The 15,641-nt window shown below is 41.7% G+C and overlaps 1 protein-coding gene across 1 annotated transcript in view; it reads right to left on the reverse strand.

Annotated features, from left to right (window-relative positions):
- The window catches only part of LOC115153103 (serine/threonine-protein phosphatase 2A 56 kDa regulatory subunit delta isoform), a 49,490-nt gene extending 37,588 nt beyond the window's left edge, over positions 1-11,902 (reverse strand). Inside the window, exons 1-2 of the mRNA XM_029698166.1 lie at positions 11,634-11,902; positions 9,662-9,745 (exon numbers count right to left, since the gene is read on the reverse strand). Of these exons, the coding sequence (XP_029554026.1) occupies positions 9,662-9,745; positions 11,634-11,660 (111 nt within the window). The 5' untranslated portion in view covers positions 11,661-11,902. The remainder of the gene's footprint in view (positions 1-9,661; positions 9,746-11,633) is intronic.
- Positions 11,903-15,641: the final 3,739 nt, after the last annotated feature.

The raw sequence follows: 15,641 nt of genomic DNA on the forward strand, positions 1-15,641 counted from the left end.
GTCTTCCTTTCCTGTGGCAGTCCTCATGAGAGCCAATTTCATCATAGCGCTTGATGGGTTTTGCGACTGCACACAAGAAACGTTAAAAGTTAACTGATCGTCTTAAAGTATTGATGGACTGTCGTTTCTCTTTGCTTATTTGAGCTGTTCTTTCCATATTATGGCCTTGGTATTTTACTAAATAGGGCTATAATCTGTATACCACCACTACCTTGTCACAACACAACTGACTGGTTCAAATGCATTAAAAAGGAAATAAATTCCACAAAATAACAAGACACACCTGTTAATTGAAATGCATTCCAGGTGACCTCCTCATGAAGCTGGTTGAGAGAATGCCAAGAGTGTGCAAAGCTGTCATCAAGGCAAAGGGTGGCTACTTTGAAGAATCTCAAATATAAAATATAGTTTGATTAGTTTAACACCTTTTTGGTTACTACATGATTCCATGTGTGTTATTTGATAGTTTTGATGTTGTCACTATTATTCTACAATGTAGAAAATTGTTTCAAAAAATAAAGTAAACCCTGGAATAAGTAGGTTTTCAAACTTTGACTGATACTGTATGTGACCTGTTTCATTTGAACATTTTCTTTTTTTGCCTTTTTTAAAATCAAAATGTGTTTTTATGCAGAAATGCCTTCTGGAAAATGTTGACTTTCATGTGCCTTAATAACACACTTGTATGCCATCTGTAAATACAAATCCAATTGTTAAATTACGAGCCTAGTAGGTTTAGCCACAGAAAAATACAGGATCCTTCTCGCTAGCCATGATCGCTGATATAATGGAGGGGTTGGACATGCTGACAGAGTCAGTTCAGATTGGTCTGCGTTGTAACATGCTTCTGTCTATAACATGAGCTGCTCAGTATATGTGTATAATCCTGTCTTCCGCAGCTTTTTTTGAAGATATCATGAAGACCTGAAAAAAAGTTTTGCTACTGCTCTCAACATTGCTGCCTTAAGTTAATAGCAATTCGACAAAGATCATCCGGAAAAAGTTGTGATGGACTACTTTTTGGAGGATGATCGTGCCATGCTGACTTTGAAAAGGAAATCAGACAATGAAGAAATCCTTGATTTAGGGAAATCCATTTTAATTCAACCAGACATTGTAGAGTCTTCTGATGACAATGGTGGGAAGAAACGGTGTCGTTGTCACGGTAGAAGTTGACCGAGATTTGAAATCAGTGGAATGCCCGGTGGAAGCAGAGAGATGATTGCAAAATGCGGAGAGTCCAAAAAGAGAACACAGTAATAATAAGGATGTTGTAGTCTGGAGACAGGTGTTTCATACATCTTCAAACTAAGGGAAACCATGGCATCCATGTCAGAGAGAGAGAAACTTTCGTCCATGTATACGGGTAAGAGTCTAGCTACATTTTCAGATATAGGTTTCAAATTTAATCATAAAGTCGTTTTCATTGAAAATGAAAGTGCCCTGTTAGCTAGCTAACGTTACGTGTATGATCTGTGTAGTAATATTATTTGCATCTCAGAAAGACATTTTCATTGCTAGTTATAGCTTAATGTTAGCTAGCTAGCTAACATTGAATCTAATTGGTTAGCTTTAGCTACCTGCAGATTTATGCATGGTAGTATTGCCGCGTTCAAAACAACTGGGAACTCTGAAATATACGAGGTCAAATCATGACGTCAGTAATCTTCAGGTCGGAAAGTCAGATGTCAGATGACCGTTCAAAGCGATTTTTCCAAGTTGGAGCTAGTTTTTTTCTTCTAATTCCCAGTTCTTTTGAACTCGGCATTAGAGTTGGGATTATGGTTCATTGTTAGCTAGCTAGGTACAGTTGAAATCGTAAGTTTACATACACCTTAGCCAAATACATTTAAACTCAGTTTCACAATTGCCGACATTTAAACCTAGTAAAAATTCCCTGTCTTAGGTCAGTTAGGATCACCACTAATTTAAGAATGTGAAATGTTAGAATAATATTAGAGAGAATGATTTATTTCAGCTTTTATTTCTTTCATCACATTCTCAGCGGATCAGAAGTTTACATACACTCAATTAGTATTTGGTAGCATTGCCTTTAAATTGTTTAACTTGGGTCAAACGTTGCGGGTAGCCTTCCACAAGCTTCCCACAATAAGTTGGATGAATTTTGGCCCATTCCTCCTGACAGAGCTGGTGTAACTGAGTCAGGTTTGCAGGCCTCCTTGGTCGCATATGCTTTTTCAGTTCTGCAAACACATTTTCTATAGGATTGAGGTCAGGGCTTTGTGATGGCCACTAATACCTTGACTTTGTTGTCCTTAAGCCATTTTGCCACAACTTTGGAAGTATGCTTGGGGTCATTGTCCATTTGGAAAACCCATTTGCGACCAAGCTTTAACTTCCTAACTGATGTCTTGAGATGTTGCTTCAATATATCCACATAATTTTCCTGCCTCATGATGCCATCTATTATGTGAAGTGCACTAGTCCCTCCTGCAGCAAAGCACCCATAGAACATGATGCTGCCACCCCCGTACTTCATGGTTGGGATGGTGTTCTTCGGCTTGCAAGCACCCCCCCGCCTTTTTTCTCTAAACATAACGATGGTCATTATGGCCAAACGGTTATATTTTTGTTTCATCAGACCAGAGGACATTTCTCCAAAAAGTACGATATTTATCCCCATGTGCAGTTGCAAACCGTAGTCTGGATTTTTTATGGCGGTTTTGGAGCAGTGGCTTCTTCCTTGCTGAGCGGCCTTTCAGGTTATGTCGATATAGGACTCGTTTTACTGTGGATATAGATACTTTTGTACCTGTTTCCTCCAGCATCTTCACAAGGTCCTTTGCTGTTCTGGGATTGATATGCACTTTTCGCACCAAAGTACGTTCATCTCTAGGAGACAGAACGCATCTCCTTCCTGAGCGGTATGACGGCTGCGTGGTCCCATGGTGTTTATACTTGCATACTATTGTTTGTACAGATGAACATGGTACCTTCAGGCGTTTGAAAATTGCGCCCAAGGATGAACCAGACTTGTGGAGGTCTACAATTTTTTCTGGGGTCTTGGCTGATTTCTTTTGATTTCCCCATGTTGTCAAGCAAAGGCACTGAGTTTGAAGGTAGGCCTTGAAATACATCCACAAATACACCTCCAATTGACTCAAATGATGTCAATTAGCCTAACAGAAGCTTCTAAAGCCATGACATCATTGTCTGGAATTTTCCAAGCTGTTTAAAGGCACAGTCAACTTAGTGGATGTAAACTTCTGACCCACTGGAATTATGATACAGTGAATTATAAGTGAAATAATCTGTCTGTAAACAATTGTTGGAAAAATTACTTTTGTCATGCACAAAGTAGATGTCCTAACCGACTTGCCGAAACTATAGTTGTTAACAAGAAATTTGTGGAGTGGATGAAAAATGAGATTTAATGACTCCAACCTAAGTGTATGTAAACTTCCGACTTCAACTGTACATATCCTAACAAAAGACTCCACTATGCAAGTAACCATTTCACTGTACCGTTTAAACCTTCTGTATCCTGCGCATGTGACAAATAAACCTAGATTTTATTTGATGTTGTGTGTGTGTGTTTACGAGAGACGGTAATGTGAAGAACAACATTACCTGCACCAAAGTCAGATTAGGACAACGGCCAAGGACTAGACAAAGTGTATTTTTACTACTACTTTTGGTACAACTTTCACAACTTTTAGTCTTGAAATCTTTGGTTGTTTTCTACACTGTGAATCCTCAAAGAGATGGGTGGGGCTAAGGCTTAAGCGGGTGTGAACGATGCTGAATGGGTAGAGCATGAACCTGCAGGAGTGGGTCACTGCTTTGTTGTTTGCAGAGAATGTCAGGGTGTTGTCCAAGGTCACGCAAAGGTTCTTTGCACTCTGGGAGGGCAACACTGTGGAGTTGTCAATCGTGATGGAGAGGCCTTTGAGCGGGCAGTCCTTCCCCAGGAGGAAGAGCAGTTCAGTCTTGTCGAGGTCGAGCTTGAGGTGGTGGGCCGACATCCACGTTGCGATATCTGCCAGGCACGCAGAGATGCGTATTTCCACCTGGGTGTCAGAAGGGGGGAAGGAGAAAAGTAGTTGAGTGTCATCCGCATAGCAATGATAAGAGAGACCATGTGAGGATAAGACGGAGCCGAGTGACCTGGTGTATAGAGAGAAGAGGAGGAGAGGGCCTAGAACCGAGCCCTGGGGGACACCTGTAGTGAGAGTATGTGGTGCAGACACAGATCCTCTCCACGTCACCTGGTAGGAGCAGCCTGCCAGGTAGGATGCAATCCAAGAGTGTGCAGAGCCTGAGACGCCCAGCCCTGAGAGGGTGGAGAGGAGGATCTGATGGGCCACGGTGTTGAAGGCAGAGGATAGATCTAGGAGGATGAGAACAGAGGAGAGACAGTCAGCTTTGGCAGTACGGAGAGCCTCCGTGACACAGAGAAGAGCAGTCTCGGTTGAGTGACCCGTCTTGAAGCCTGACTGGTTAGGGTCATGAAGTTTGTTTTGAGGGAGATAATGAAAAAGTTGAGAGAGCACGCTCTAGTGTTTTGGAAAGAAAAGAAAGAAGGGATACAGGTCTATCGTTTTTGATGTCAGATGAGTCGAGTGTTGGTTTCTTGAAGAGGGAAGCAACTCAGGCAACTTTGAAATCAGAGGGGATGCAGCCAGTGGTCAGGGAGTTGATGAGGGAAGTGAGGAATGGGAGAAGGTCTCCAGAGTTGGTCTGGAGAAGGGAGGAGGGGATGGGGTCGAGCGGGCTGGTTGTCGGGCGGCCAAACCTCACTCGTCGCAAGATGTCATCTGGAGAGAGAGGGGAGGAAAGAGGTCAAGGCGTAGGGGAGTTCTGTGTGAGTGAGACCAGTGGACTCAGTAGTCTGAGTGAATGAGTAGCGTATAGCCTACAGAAATGTTGCGCAAGATGAGCTCATGGGCTCTCATGAAGTGTATGATTAGATTTAATACATTTGCATTGATGTCAGGGTGATTAGAGCAAGTTTGGTAGGTTACTAATGACCATCAGCAGAGCTTGGAGAAGCCTAATTACCATGACTAAACGGTCCCAGGGAATTTGACTGCCGTCATGACTCGTGACCACGGGTGTGGCGGTAATATGGTCCCCGTAACAGCCCTAGCTGGAACTGTCAGTGAAAAGTAGAGCGGCCCAGTCAGGCATATCGCAGTATTTCTAAATTAAATTACTGGAAAACATTGTTTGGAAAGCAAATGGCTACTGTAAAGAGAAGACAATGAAAATACTAATCTGTCTTTTAGTTATCAAAATTCTCAACTTAAATTGGGCCTATAGCCTATCTCACTGGTACCAGTGGAGCGCGCACATTCACTCTTTATCGTTGGGTCAGTGTCACTTAAAAGTTTGTTTTTGGACAATAATGGACAGCATTTTTATTGCTCCGTTTGTCACTGTCAGCAGAGTAGGCTAACTTGTAATTTGTCGTATTCAAAAATATTATGCCTCCAGTCACATAGTGTAGTAGAATTGCATGAAATATGTTTTGCCAGTGCAAAGAAGAAATGTATCGGATATAGCCTACAATACGCTGTACGCGCTCAGCAATGAAGACTTTTTTACAATTGAGTTATACGATTAGACTGAATTATGACCAATCTACTCTTCACATTACGAGTAGTAGGCCATCTTACATAAGTCTGCAAATCCGATGAGGCATGGAATGTTTTATTATAAAAGGTGCATTTTTATGGTGAAAATTTGATTCTCCTAACTTGAAACTTATGTGCCACCTATGAGTAGGTTAGTGATTATGCTGTTCGTTACTTGTTTTGTTGGCTGAGGAAAATTAAATTGTGGACAGTTATTCTAACATCTTCAAAGTGCATGGTAATGACATGTCATTGCATTCTTGACTTGCATGTTCTGTAAAGATGACTTGCATGTTCTGTAAAGATGAATTACCATAATCTAAATGTGATTTCTGTCATTCTGAGCAGCGTGGGTGGACACCCTAATCAGGTTACACACCTAACGCATATGGGTCCGGTACATTTTTCAAATGTCTGGTCAATTATAATGCTGCCGGTCAAATGTCCGGTGCCATATTTTCATAACGGAAACCCTGGTCTCATGGTAGGGTGGGGTATGCAAAATGGGTCAACTTTGAGTACCTCTATGTCCTGAATGTTCTGTCATTCAGGTCACTTTTTTTGACCACTTCTACCATGGGCAAACATGTATGGAAGGTTTCGTTCAAATCAAAAGGGGTGCAGTTAGAAAGTGATTTAAATTATATGGTGTGTTAGGGCTGCACTGAGAAAGAATTATTAAAAAAACACTGCAAGATCAAAGTAATATACACTGCCTTCGGAAAGTATTCAGACCCCTTCATTTTTCCACATTTTGTTATGTTAAAAGCCTTATTCTAAAATTGATTAAATAATCAAATAAATCCTCAGCAATCTAAACACAATACCCCATAATGACAAAGCAAAAAGTTGTATTTTATTTTAGCAAATGTTTTCAAAATAAAAACAAATACCTTATTTACATAAGTAGACCCTTTGCTATGAGACTCAAAATTGAGCTCAGGTCCATCCTGTTTCCATTGATCATTCTTGAGATGTTTCTACAACTTCATTGGAGTCCACCTGCGGTAAATTAAATTGATTGGACATGATTTGGAAAGGCACAGACCTGTCTATATAAGGTCCCACAGTTGACAGTGCATCACTGAGCAAAAACCAAGCCATGAGGTCAAAGGAATTGTCCGTAGAGCTCCGAGACAGGATTGTGTCAAGGCACAGATCCGGGGAAGGGTACCAAAACATTTATGCAGCATTGAAAGTCCCCAAGAACACAGAGGCCTCCATCATTCTTAAATGGAAGAAGTTTGGAACCAATAAAGACTCTTCCTAGAGATGGCCCAACTGAGCAATCCGTGGAGTAGGGCCTTGGTCAGGGAGGTGACCAAGAACCCGATTGTCCCTCTGACAGCGCTCTAGAGTTCCTCTGTGATGGGAGAACCTTCCAGAAAAACAACCATCTCTGCAGCACTCTACCAATCAGGCCTTTATGGTAGAGTGGCCAGACGGAAGCCACTCCTCAGTAAAAGGCACATGACAGCCCGCTTGGAGTTTGCCAAAAGGCACCTAAAGAATCTCAGACCATGAGAAACAAGTTTCTCTGGTCTGATGAAAGCAAGATTAAACTATTTGGCCTGAATGCCAAGCATTACATCTGGAGGAAACCTGACACCATCCCTACAGTGAAGCATGGTGGTGCAGGTGTGCCAAGCTTGTAGCATCATACCCAAGAAGACTCTATGCTGTAATCGCTGCCAAAGGTGCTTCAACAAAGTACTGAGTAAAGGGTCTGGATATTTACGTAAATGTGATATTTCTGTTTATGTAATAAAAGTGCATCATTTTCTATAAACCTGTTTTTGCTTAGTCATTATGGGGTATTGAGTGTAAATTGGGGGGAAACTATTTAAATTAATTTTAGAATAAGGCTGTAATGTTGCAAAATGTGGAAAAAGTCAAGGGGTCTGAATACTTTCCGAAGGCACTGTATCTAGTTGAAACTCTAACAGTTACATTTGTTTCTGTAGGGACCCAGGTGGCCATAAAGCATGTGCCTACATTGTTATCTAAATGTAAATGTTATCTAGGAGTTATCTGTGGGCACTATATCCTAGAGACCTGCTGTCACAACAGCGATCGTTTGCACACTGAGTGCAAGGCCATTTGAAACACTTAGAGGCAAACAGGTCAGTGTTTGTCTACAAAGATGAATGATCTTATTTATCTGGCTATACCAAATCAGATATAAACAGTCAGATCAATTATATTCTGAGGTAGCTGAACTTGCACTGCCTCTTCTGCACAGTTTTTCCATCTCAGAGCATGTTGGCTAACCACAACAACACAAGAGTTCAGATTAGAGGTCGACCGATTAATCGGAATGGCTGATTAATTAGGACCGATTTCAAGTTTTCACAACAATCGGTAATCAGCACTTTTGGATGCCGATTATATTGCAATCCATGAGGAGACTGCGTGGCAGGCTGACCACCTGTTACACGAATGCAGGTGGCAAGGAGCCATGATAAGTTGCTAGCTAGCATTAAACTTATCTTATAATAAACAATCAATCAATCATAATCACTAGTTAACTACACATGGTTGATGATATTACTAGTTTAACTAGCTTGTCCTGCGTTGCATATAATCAATGCGGTGCCTGAAATTGTGTCGCTTCTCTTGCGTTCAGTTCAAGCAGAGTCAGGGTATATGCAGCAGGTTGGGTCGCCTGGCTCGTTGCGAACTGTGTGAAGACCATTTCTTCCTAATAAAGACCATTTAGACTTATGGGTGGCAACCCTTCGATAAAATACGGAACGGTTCCGTATTTCACTGAAAGAATAAACGTTTTGTTTTCAAAAGGATAGTTTCCGGATTTGACCATATTAATGACCTAAGACACGTATTCCCGTGTTTATTATATTCTAATTAAGTCTATGATTTGATAGAGCAGTCATTCAAACTGCACTTTTCTCCATTTGCCAGCAGCTTTTCGCAATGCTTGAAGCACAGCGCAGTTTATGACATCAAGCCTATCAACTCCCGAGATTAGGCTGGCAATACTAAAGTGCCTATAAGAACATCAAATAGTCAAAGGAATATGAAATACAAATGGTATGGAGAGAAATAGTCCTATAATTCCTATAATAACTAAAACATCTGACCTGGGAATATTGAAGACTCATGTTAAAAGGAACCACCAGCTTTCATACGTTCATATTCTGAGCAAGGAACTTAAACATGAGCTTTTTTACAAATTTAACATGTTTCATTATTTATTTGATACTAAATTGATTTTATTTATGTATTATATTAAGTTAAAATAAAAGTGTTCATTCAGTATTGTTGGAATCGCCATTACCACACACAATACACACACACACACACACACAAAAAAAAAGTCATCCGATTAATCGGTATCGGCGTTGAAAAATCATAATCGGTCGACCTCTAGTTCAGATTCAAGGATGTTTATTTAGATTTATCAAACAAAATTTAAAATAGGCAGGTCTAACTTCTACTTTGACAGGACACTCTATTGGGCCGTAAACAATGGAGAAGTTACAGCCTCTATGGCGGTCTATGCAAAGAGCTCAGCTGCATACAGAGAGGTCTGTCCACAGAGGACAGTCACTCCATTCCTGATAAAACGGCTGGAGTCTGGATCCAACACAAGCGCCATAATAAATAGCCCCCCTTAACAATGTTCCAAAGGAACTCAACTGTGAACTCAACCAGCAGGCATATACGGCTGAACAGACATCGGCCATGTGCCATTATGCAAAGGCCTAACATTATGTTTAGCTCCTCTCCGTTATGTTGGCCTAACCAAGATGAAGGAAAAATATTGACACTGATGCAATATTATCCATGTAGCATTGAAGAAAAGAAACAAGATTAAGAAACAGGAAATAGGGTGTCAAATAAAATTCCGTTGGGTGCATACATAGGCCCCTGATCCAAATAGACAGTTTATAATACCTCAAAATAAACCCTAATTATAAGTTGATAGACATGAATAAATCTGAAAAATCCATCTTCACAAATAAACTGCAGGCTACAAATGAAAAAAGAAATACTGCCAAACAACCATTTGGATCTGTCATGTTAATCAAATAATATCTTACCTCATCTGCATTTTCAGTTCCTGTGTCTTTCCCACTAGTGGCATTACTGTTTTTAGTGCTGCTTTTGGCAGATTTGGTTGGTTCCTGTGAATGACAAGAAGCCATAGTTATCTTACCGTATTCACTACAAACAACTGTTGTAGGACCATACTCAACTCACATCCTCTGTTCTATTAACTCTATCTGAGTTATTGTACACTACACATAAATGTCATTTCCGTGAACAATTACCGTAATTGAGCTACCTTAAAAAAAAAACTGTTGGAATGCATTATTGTGGCCTTGACTGTCGCATTTCTATGACAGACTGTATGGAACTAGACTTAAATGACCCCTTAGTGGAAAAAGACAGAAATTACAGTCTGGTCAAATTAAGCACAAGCGAGAGACGATCTTAAAACATTGTAGCAAGCTATTTGACAAGAGTGTATTATCTTATGAAGAACGAGACTAAACTAAATTGAACTTGAAACTATCATCTTGATAATCGTAAGTTTATTAAAGAATGTAGTTAACTCACTATCAGCGAGAACTGCCTAGCCTCACGCTCGTGCATGTTTGCAGTTCATATTCATTAAACAATACGCCATTTCTAAAACAAAAAATCAACATTATTTTACGACATCAACAGATTTGAGAATATAAATCATGTAAAAAGTTAAAACGCATTGTTGCTGTACAGGCTAGTGTATCGGTAGCTCTCAAGAACCCAAGTAGGGTATAGCCAGTTTACAGGCGGCCCTCCTTGTGTTGTGATCACAGCTGGCTCCCTCATGAATAGCTACATATTGTATGCCACATACGTGATAACCATGTTTGCATTACTGGTCAGCTTATACAAAACGCATTCCATAGATGTTTCAATTTACCTGCTCTTGGCGATAGTCTTCGTACTCGATTCGGGAAAAAAAAGGTATCTTATAAAATGTCCGCGTCCAGTTGCAGGTGGTTCTACAAAAACCAGACAAAACTCAACGGTATTACACCCATTTGGTCACATTGTGTGATGCACTGTGATCTACATGTGGCCGCGTCGCATAGAAAGATGAGTTCCTGCAAAGATGATGGAAAATAAATGTGTGGTAGCTAAAATGGCAAGGAACCTCCTGGCGCGGTACAAAACATGGAGTTTTGTCTGGTTTTTGTAGAACCACCTGCAACTGGACACAAACATCTCAGGTACATTTCCCCCGAATCGAGAACCAAGACAGTATCGCCATGAGCAGGTTAGTTGAAACATCTAATTGCGGCGTTTTCTATAAACTAACCTGTAACGCCCAGTAATGGAAACATAGTTATCACATCTGTTTTACAATCACAACACTTTGTCTAAATTTAAATTAAAGTACACCTCACATCCGATACGGTTTGGGAAATCTTTGGAATTTAACATTCATATAAGCGTGAAAGAATCTTTAAATGACTAAAGATACACATAGTGTGCAGTTTAGCAAAGTTGCACCTGACTTTTCTTTTCCTCTCACCACCTCGGCTATGAAATACCTTGCCCTCTCAATTCCACTGCGACCATTCCACATGTCCTGTGTTCCTCAAAATACATATGGGTGTAACTTTCCTAAACTGTGTATACACTAAGTGTATCTTTTGTATTTTAACTGTGAGGCGTATTTGCGTTTAGACAGAGCATGTGGGCAGCGTCGAAACATCGGCGAAATCCCCTCAGGCGGCAAACAGCTTTGTCAATAGACGGTATAACGTTAAGATTTACCGTCTATTTTAATAGGCTTGTCTATCGTTATTAAATGAATTTAAGAATGTAATGTAAACAATGGTAAGATCACATATGTTGTTGGCTGCTGATGTCTTTGCATAGTCTGAAAATGCATCTGCTCTGCTAGGCCTTACGATAATAGTACATCTAGTTGGCGTATTATAATACAATTACGAGATACGGTCTACTTCCTCTGAATATTTGGCAACAATATTTGTATTGTTGCGATCAGTACGTTACCTTTTCCTTTTTAGTTTTATTCGGCATGTTGTGGCTGTTGATCTTTTTCACGGTGACTCCGTGACAGATTTCCCCGGGACTCGATCGCTGCCACTCGGTTACCTTCAGCTCCCTGCGCCCTTCTAGGCCAAGAAAAATATAATTGGCCAGCCACACGTTATACTGCCTAGTGACGGGCCACTGTAATTATTTCATTGGGTGGTTATAGGATGGGCGGATTGTACTCCTCGTCTAGGCTGGAGGCGTTGAATGACGCACTTTTGCCCTAGCAACAATTCATGAATGAAGCTCTTCTTCTTCTTCAGTATTATGGTGGTCCGCAAACAAATGTTATAGGTTAATGCCGCCACCTACTGTACAATCCATTATACTTGGTGATACAAAAAAGGGAAAATTGAATTAATGCCTAGTACCACACATGTAGCACTATATTGGATCATTGGATCATTGGCTCAAACATTGGATCAAACATTTCTGCAGCATTGAAGGTCCCCAAGAACACAGTGGCCTCCATCATTCTTAAATGGAAGAATTTTGGAACCACCAAGACTCTTCCTAGAGCTGACCGCCCAGCCAAACTGAGCAATCAGTGGAGTAGGGGCTTTGTCAGGGAGGTGACCAAGAACCCGATGGTCACTCTGACCGAGCTACAGGGTTCCTCTGTGGAGATGGTTATCCTTCTGGAAGGTTCTCCCATCTCTGCAGCACTCAACCAATCAGGCATTTAGGGTAGAGTGGCCAGACGGAAGCCACTCCTCAGTAAAAGGCACATGACAGCCCGCTTGGAGTTTGTCAAAAGGCACCTAAAGGACTCTTAGATCATGAGAAATAAGATTCTCTGGTGTGATGAAACCAAGATTGAAGTCTTTGGCCTGAACGCCAAGCGTCATGTCTGGAGGAAACCTGGCTACGGTGAAGCATAGAGGAGGCAGCATCATTCTGTGGAGATGCTTTTCAGCGGCAGGGACTGGGAGACTAGTCAGGATCAACGCAAAGATGAACAGAGCAAAGTACATACATAGAGATCCTTGATGAAAACCCACTCCAGAGCGCTCAGGACCTCAGACTGGGGCAAAGGTTCACCTTCCAACAGGACAATGACCCTACGCACACAGCCAAGACAACACAGAAGTGGCTTCGGGACAAGTCACTGAATTTCCTTGAGTGGCCCATCCACAGCCCGGACTTGAACCCAATCGAACATCTCTGGCGAGACCTGAAAATAGCTGTGCAGCAACACTCCCCATCCAACCTGGCAGAGCTTGAGAGGATCTGCAGAGAAGAATGGGAGAAACTTCGCAAATACAGGTGTGCCAAGCTTGTAGCAGCATACACAGGAAGACTCAAGGCTGTAATCGCTGCCAAAGGTGGTTCAACAAAATACTGAGTAAAGGGTCTGAATACTTATGTAAATGTGACATTTCATTTTATATATATATATATATATATATATATATATATATATATATATAAAACTGTTTTTGCTTTGTCATTATGGGGTACATTGTGTAGATTGATCAGGATTTTTTTTAAATCCATTTTACAATAAGGCTCTAACGTAACAAAATGTTGAAAAACTGAAGGGGTCTGAATACTTTCCGAATGCACTGTAAGTATCATGATAATATCATATTGTGAGGTCCCTGGCAATTCCCAGACCTAGTAGTTAAGGTTATGTAACCTTATTTAGTCCTACCTGCTATGGTGGGTTTTAAATGAATTGGTATTCACGTTTGTTTTTTAGGTAGAATTACTGTCATGGGCATCCCGAGTGGCGCAGCGATCTAAGGCACTGTATCGCAGGGGTTCGATCCCAGGCTGTGACCGGGAGTACCATAGGGCAGCGCACAATTGGACCAGCGTTGTCTGGGTTAGGAAAGGGTTTGGCCAGGGGGGGGGGGGGGGGGGGGGCTTACCTTGCTCATCGCGCTCTAGCGACTCCTTGTGGCGGGCCAGGCGCCTGCAGGCTGACTTCGCCTCTCCCGAGCCCGTTGGGAAGTTGCAGCAATGAGACAAGATCGTAATCACGAAATTGGGGAGAAAAAGGGGGTAAAAATAATTACTGTTATTGATGCCAAATTGCAAACCTTATTTGCACCTTCTGTATTCCAAAACCAATGGGTGTGCCTGAGTCTTATCACCTCTCAACTTGGTAAACTATTTCAACCTCGAACACTATTGTTCTGGTTCAGTCATTGCAGGAAGTCCTGAAGAGCAGGAGTTTGAAGGCTTTTGTTCCAGCCCAGCTCTAACACTTGATCAACATAGTCCATTGACCATAACATTGACCATAATGTCAGGGGGATGAGGGGGATTCATTTTGATGGTATTGATATATAACTCATGCTCCACTCTCAAGTTGGACTTGTTGACTGATGCCAAGGCGGCGGTTGCTAAGAAGAAAGGAGCAGCTGCGAAACAGAAGATTGCAGCCAAGGCAGCACTGGCCCACACCTGCCTTGTCTGTCGGGTGAGTAGTATTGGTTGGTAATGTATGTGCCTTTTAGGGTCCTCTCCATGTGTAGGGTATTGTTCTGGCCTGTGTGGTACAGTTTTTCATATTTGTGGTAGTTTGTTGCATCGTATTGTTTAGTTTATAATTTGTGTCAACTTTGAATTCAATCTAAGCCACAGATTTCCTCCATTTTGTACTTGACCTTTATAGACGCAGACCTGAAGACACTCAAGCAGCACTTTGAGAGCAAGCATCCCATGTCTCCAATGGTCCCAGTACCGGTTGATGTGCAGACATAAGTGAACACACACTCAAATGGACCTATAGCTGGGGTAGATTCTTCCATCATTCGCACATAGTAGATATTGTGTAAAGCACCATGTTGTCAACAAAATGCTGTCCTCAATGCTTAAGTTGTATTGTCTATGGCTTAATTTGTGGAAATGCTGTGATCACGCATTGCCTTTAATGTTGTGATTCACAGACACATGGTGACCACGATTTGAATGCTTACAACTGAGACGGAATGACGTGACCCCGTGAATGACTGGACATGGGCTGGATATTTGTGACAACAACCTAAAAGGGGTACCTCCACCCATTTTCCCTATACTGCTTCCTTCACTTATTATTCTCCTGATTTGATAACATTTAGACTCAATAACATGTTTCAAGGTGCTTAAACATGGGCGGTGGAAAGCGGCAATTGAACCACGAGAATATCCGCCCACCGTGTGTTCCACCAGTGATCCAGGTTGTTGTCAGCTTGAATGTTGTCATTAAAACATTGTTTGATTAGTTGACAAGATGAACTCTGCTCATTGGTCAACCATGCACGGCGGCAGCTCAGGACTTAAGCTAATGACATCTTTTGGTGCCTCGAGCTCCGAGCCAGCTTCGCCGCTCATGGGAGCAAGCACCACAAACAGGGCCGCTTGCAAAACTGCTTGCGTTTTGCCGCCAACCGCTCTACTCCAATTGAAGTCTGTAACCCTTGCCACTTACCGCGGCCTTGTACCTTTTTGTGGTGTACTGTTTTTGCTACCTTCAGACTGAATGCAGTGGTAAATGTGTTGCTCACAATTGACAGCCGCAATATGGACCTGTTAAATTGACAAGGGTGTTGATATAGTTGAGTTTAGGCATGGCTTCTTGTTTTGAGTCTGTTAAGTTTGTTTCTCATTGACCTAGTATTTTGACCTAGTATTTTCTATCAAATCAAATGTATTTATAAAGCCCTTCTTACATCAGCTGATATATTAAAGTGCTGTACAGAAACCCAGCCTAAAACCCCAAACGGCAAGCAATGCAGGTGTAGAAGCACGGTGGCTAGGAAAAACTCCCTAGAAAGGCCAGAACCTAGGAAGAAACCTAGAGCGGAACCAGGCTATGAGGGGTGGCCAGTCCTCTTCTGGCTGTGCCTGGTGGAGATTATAACAGAACATGGCCAAGATGTTCAAATGTTCATAGATGACCAGCAGGGTCAAATAATAATAATCACAGTGGTTGTCGAGGGTGCAACAGGTCAGCACCTCAGGAGTAAATGTCAGTTG

The sequence above is a fragment of the Salmo trutta genome, chromosome 18, assembly GCF_901001165.1.
Source record: "Salmo trutta chromosome 18, fSalTru1.1, whole genome shotgun sequence".
Taxonomy (NCBI): Eukaryota; Metazoa; Chordata; class Actinopteri; order Salmoniformes; family Salmonidae; genus Salmo; species Salmo trutta.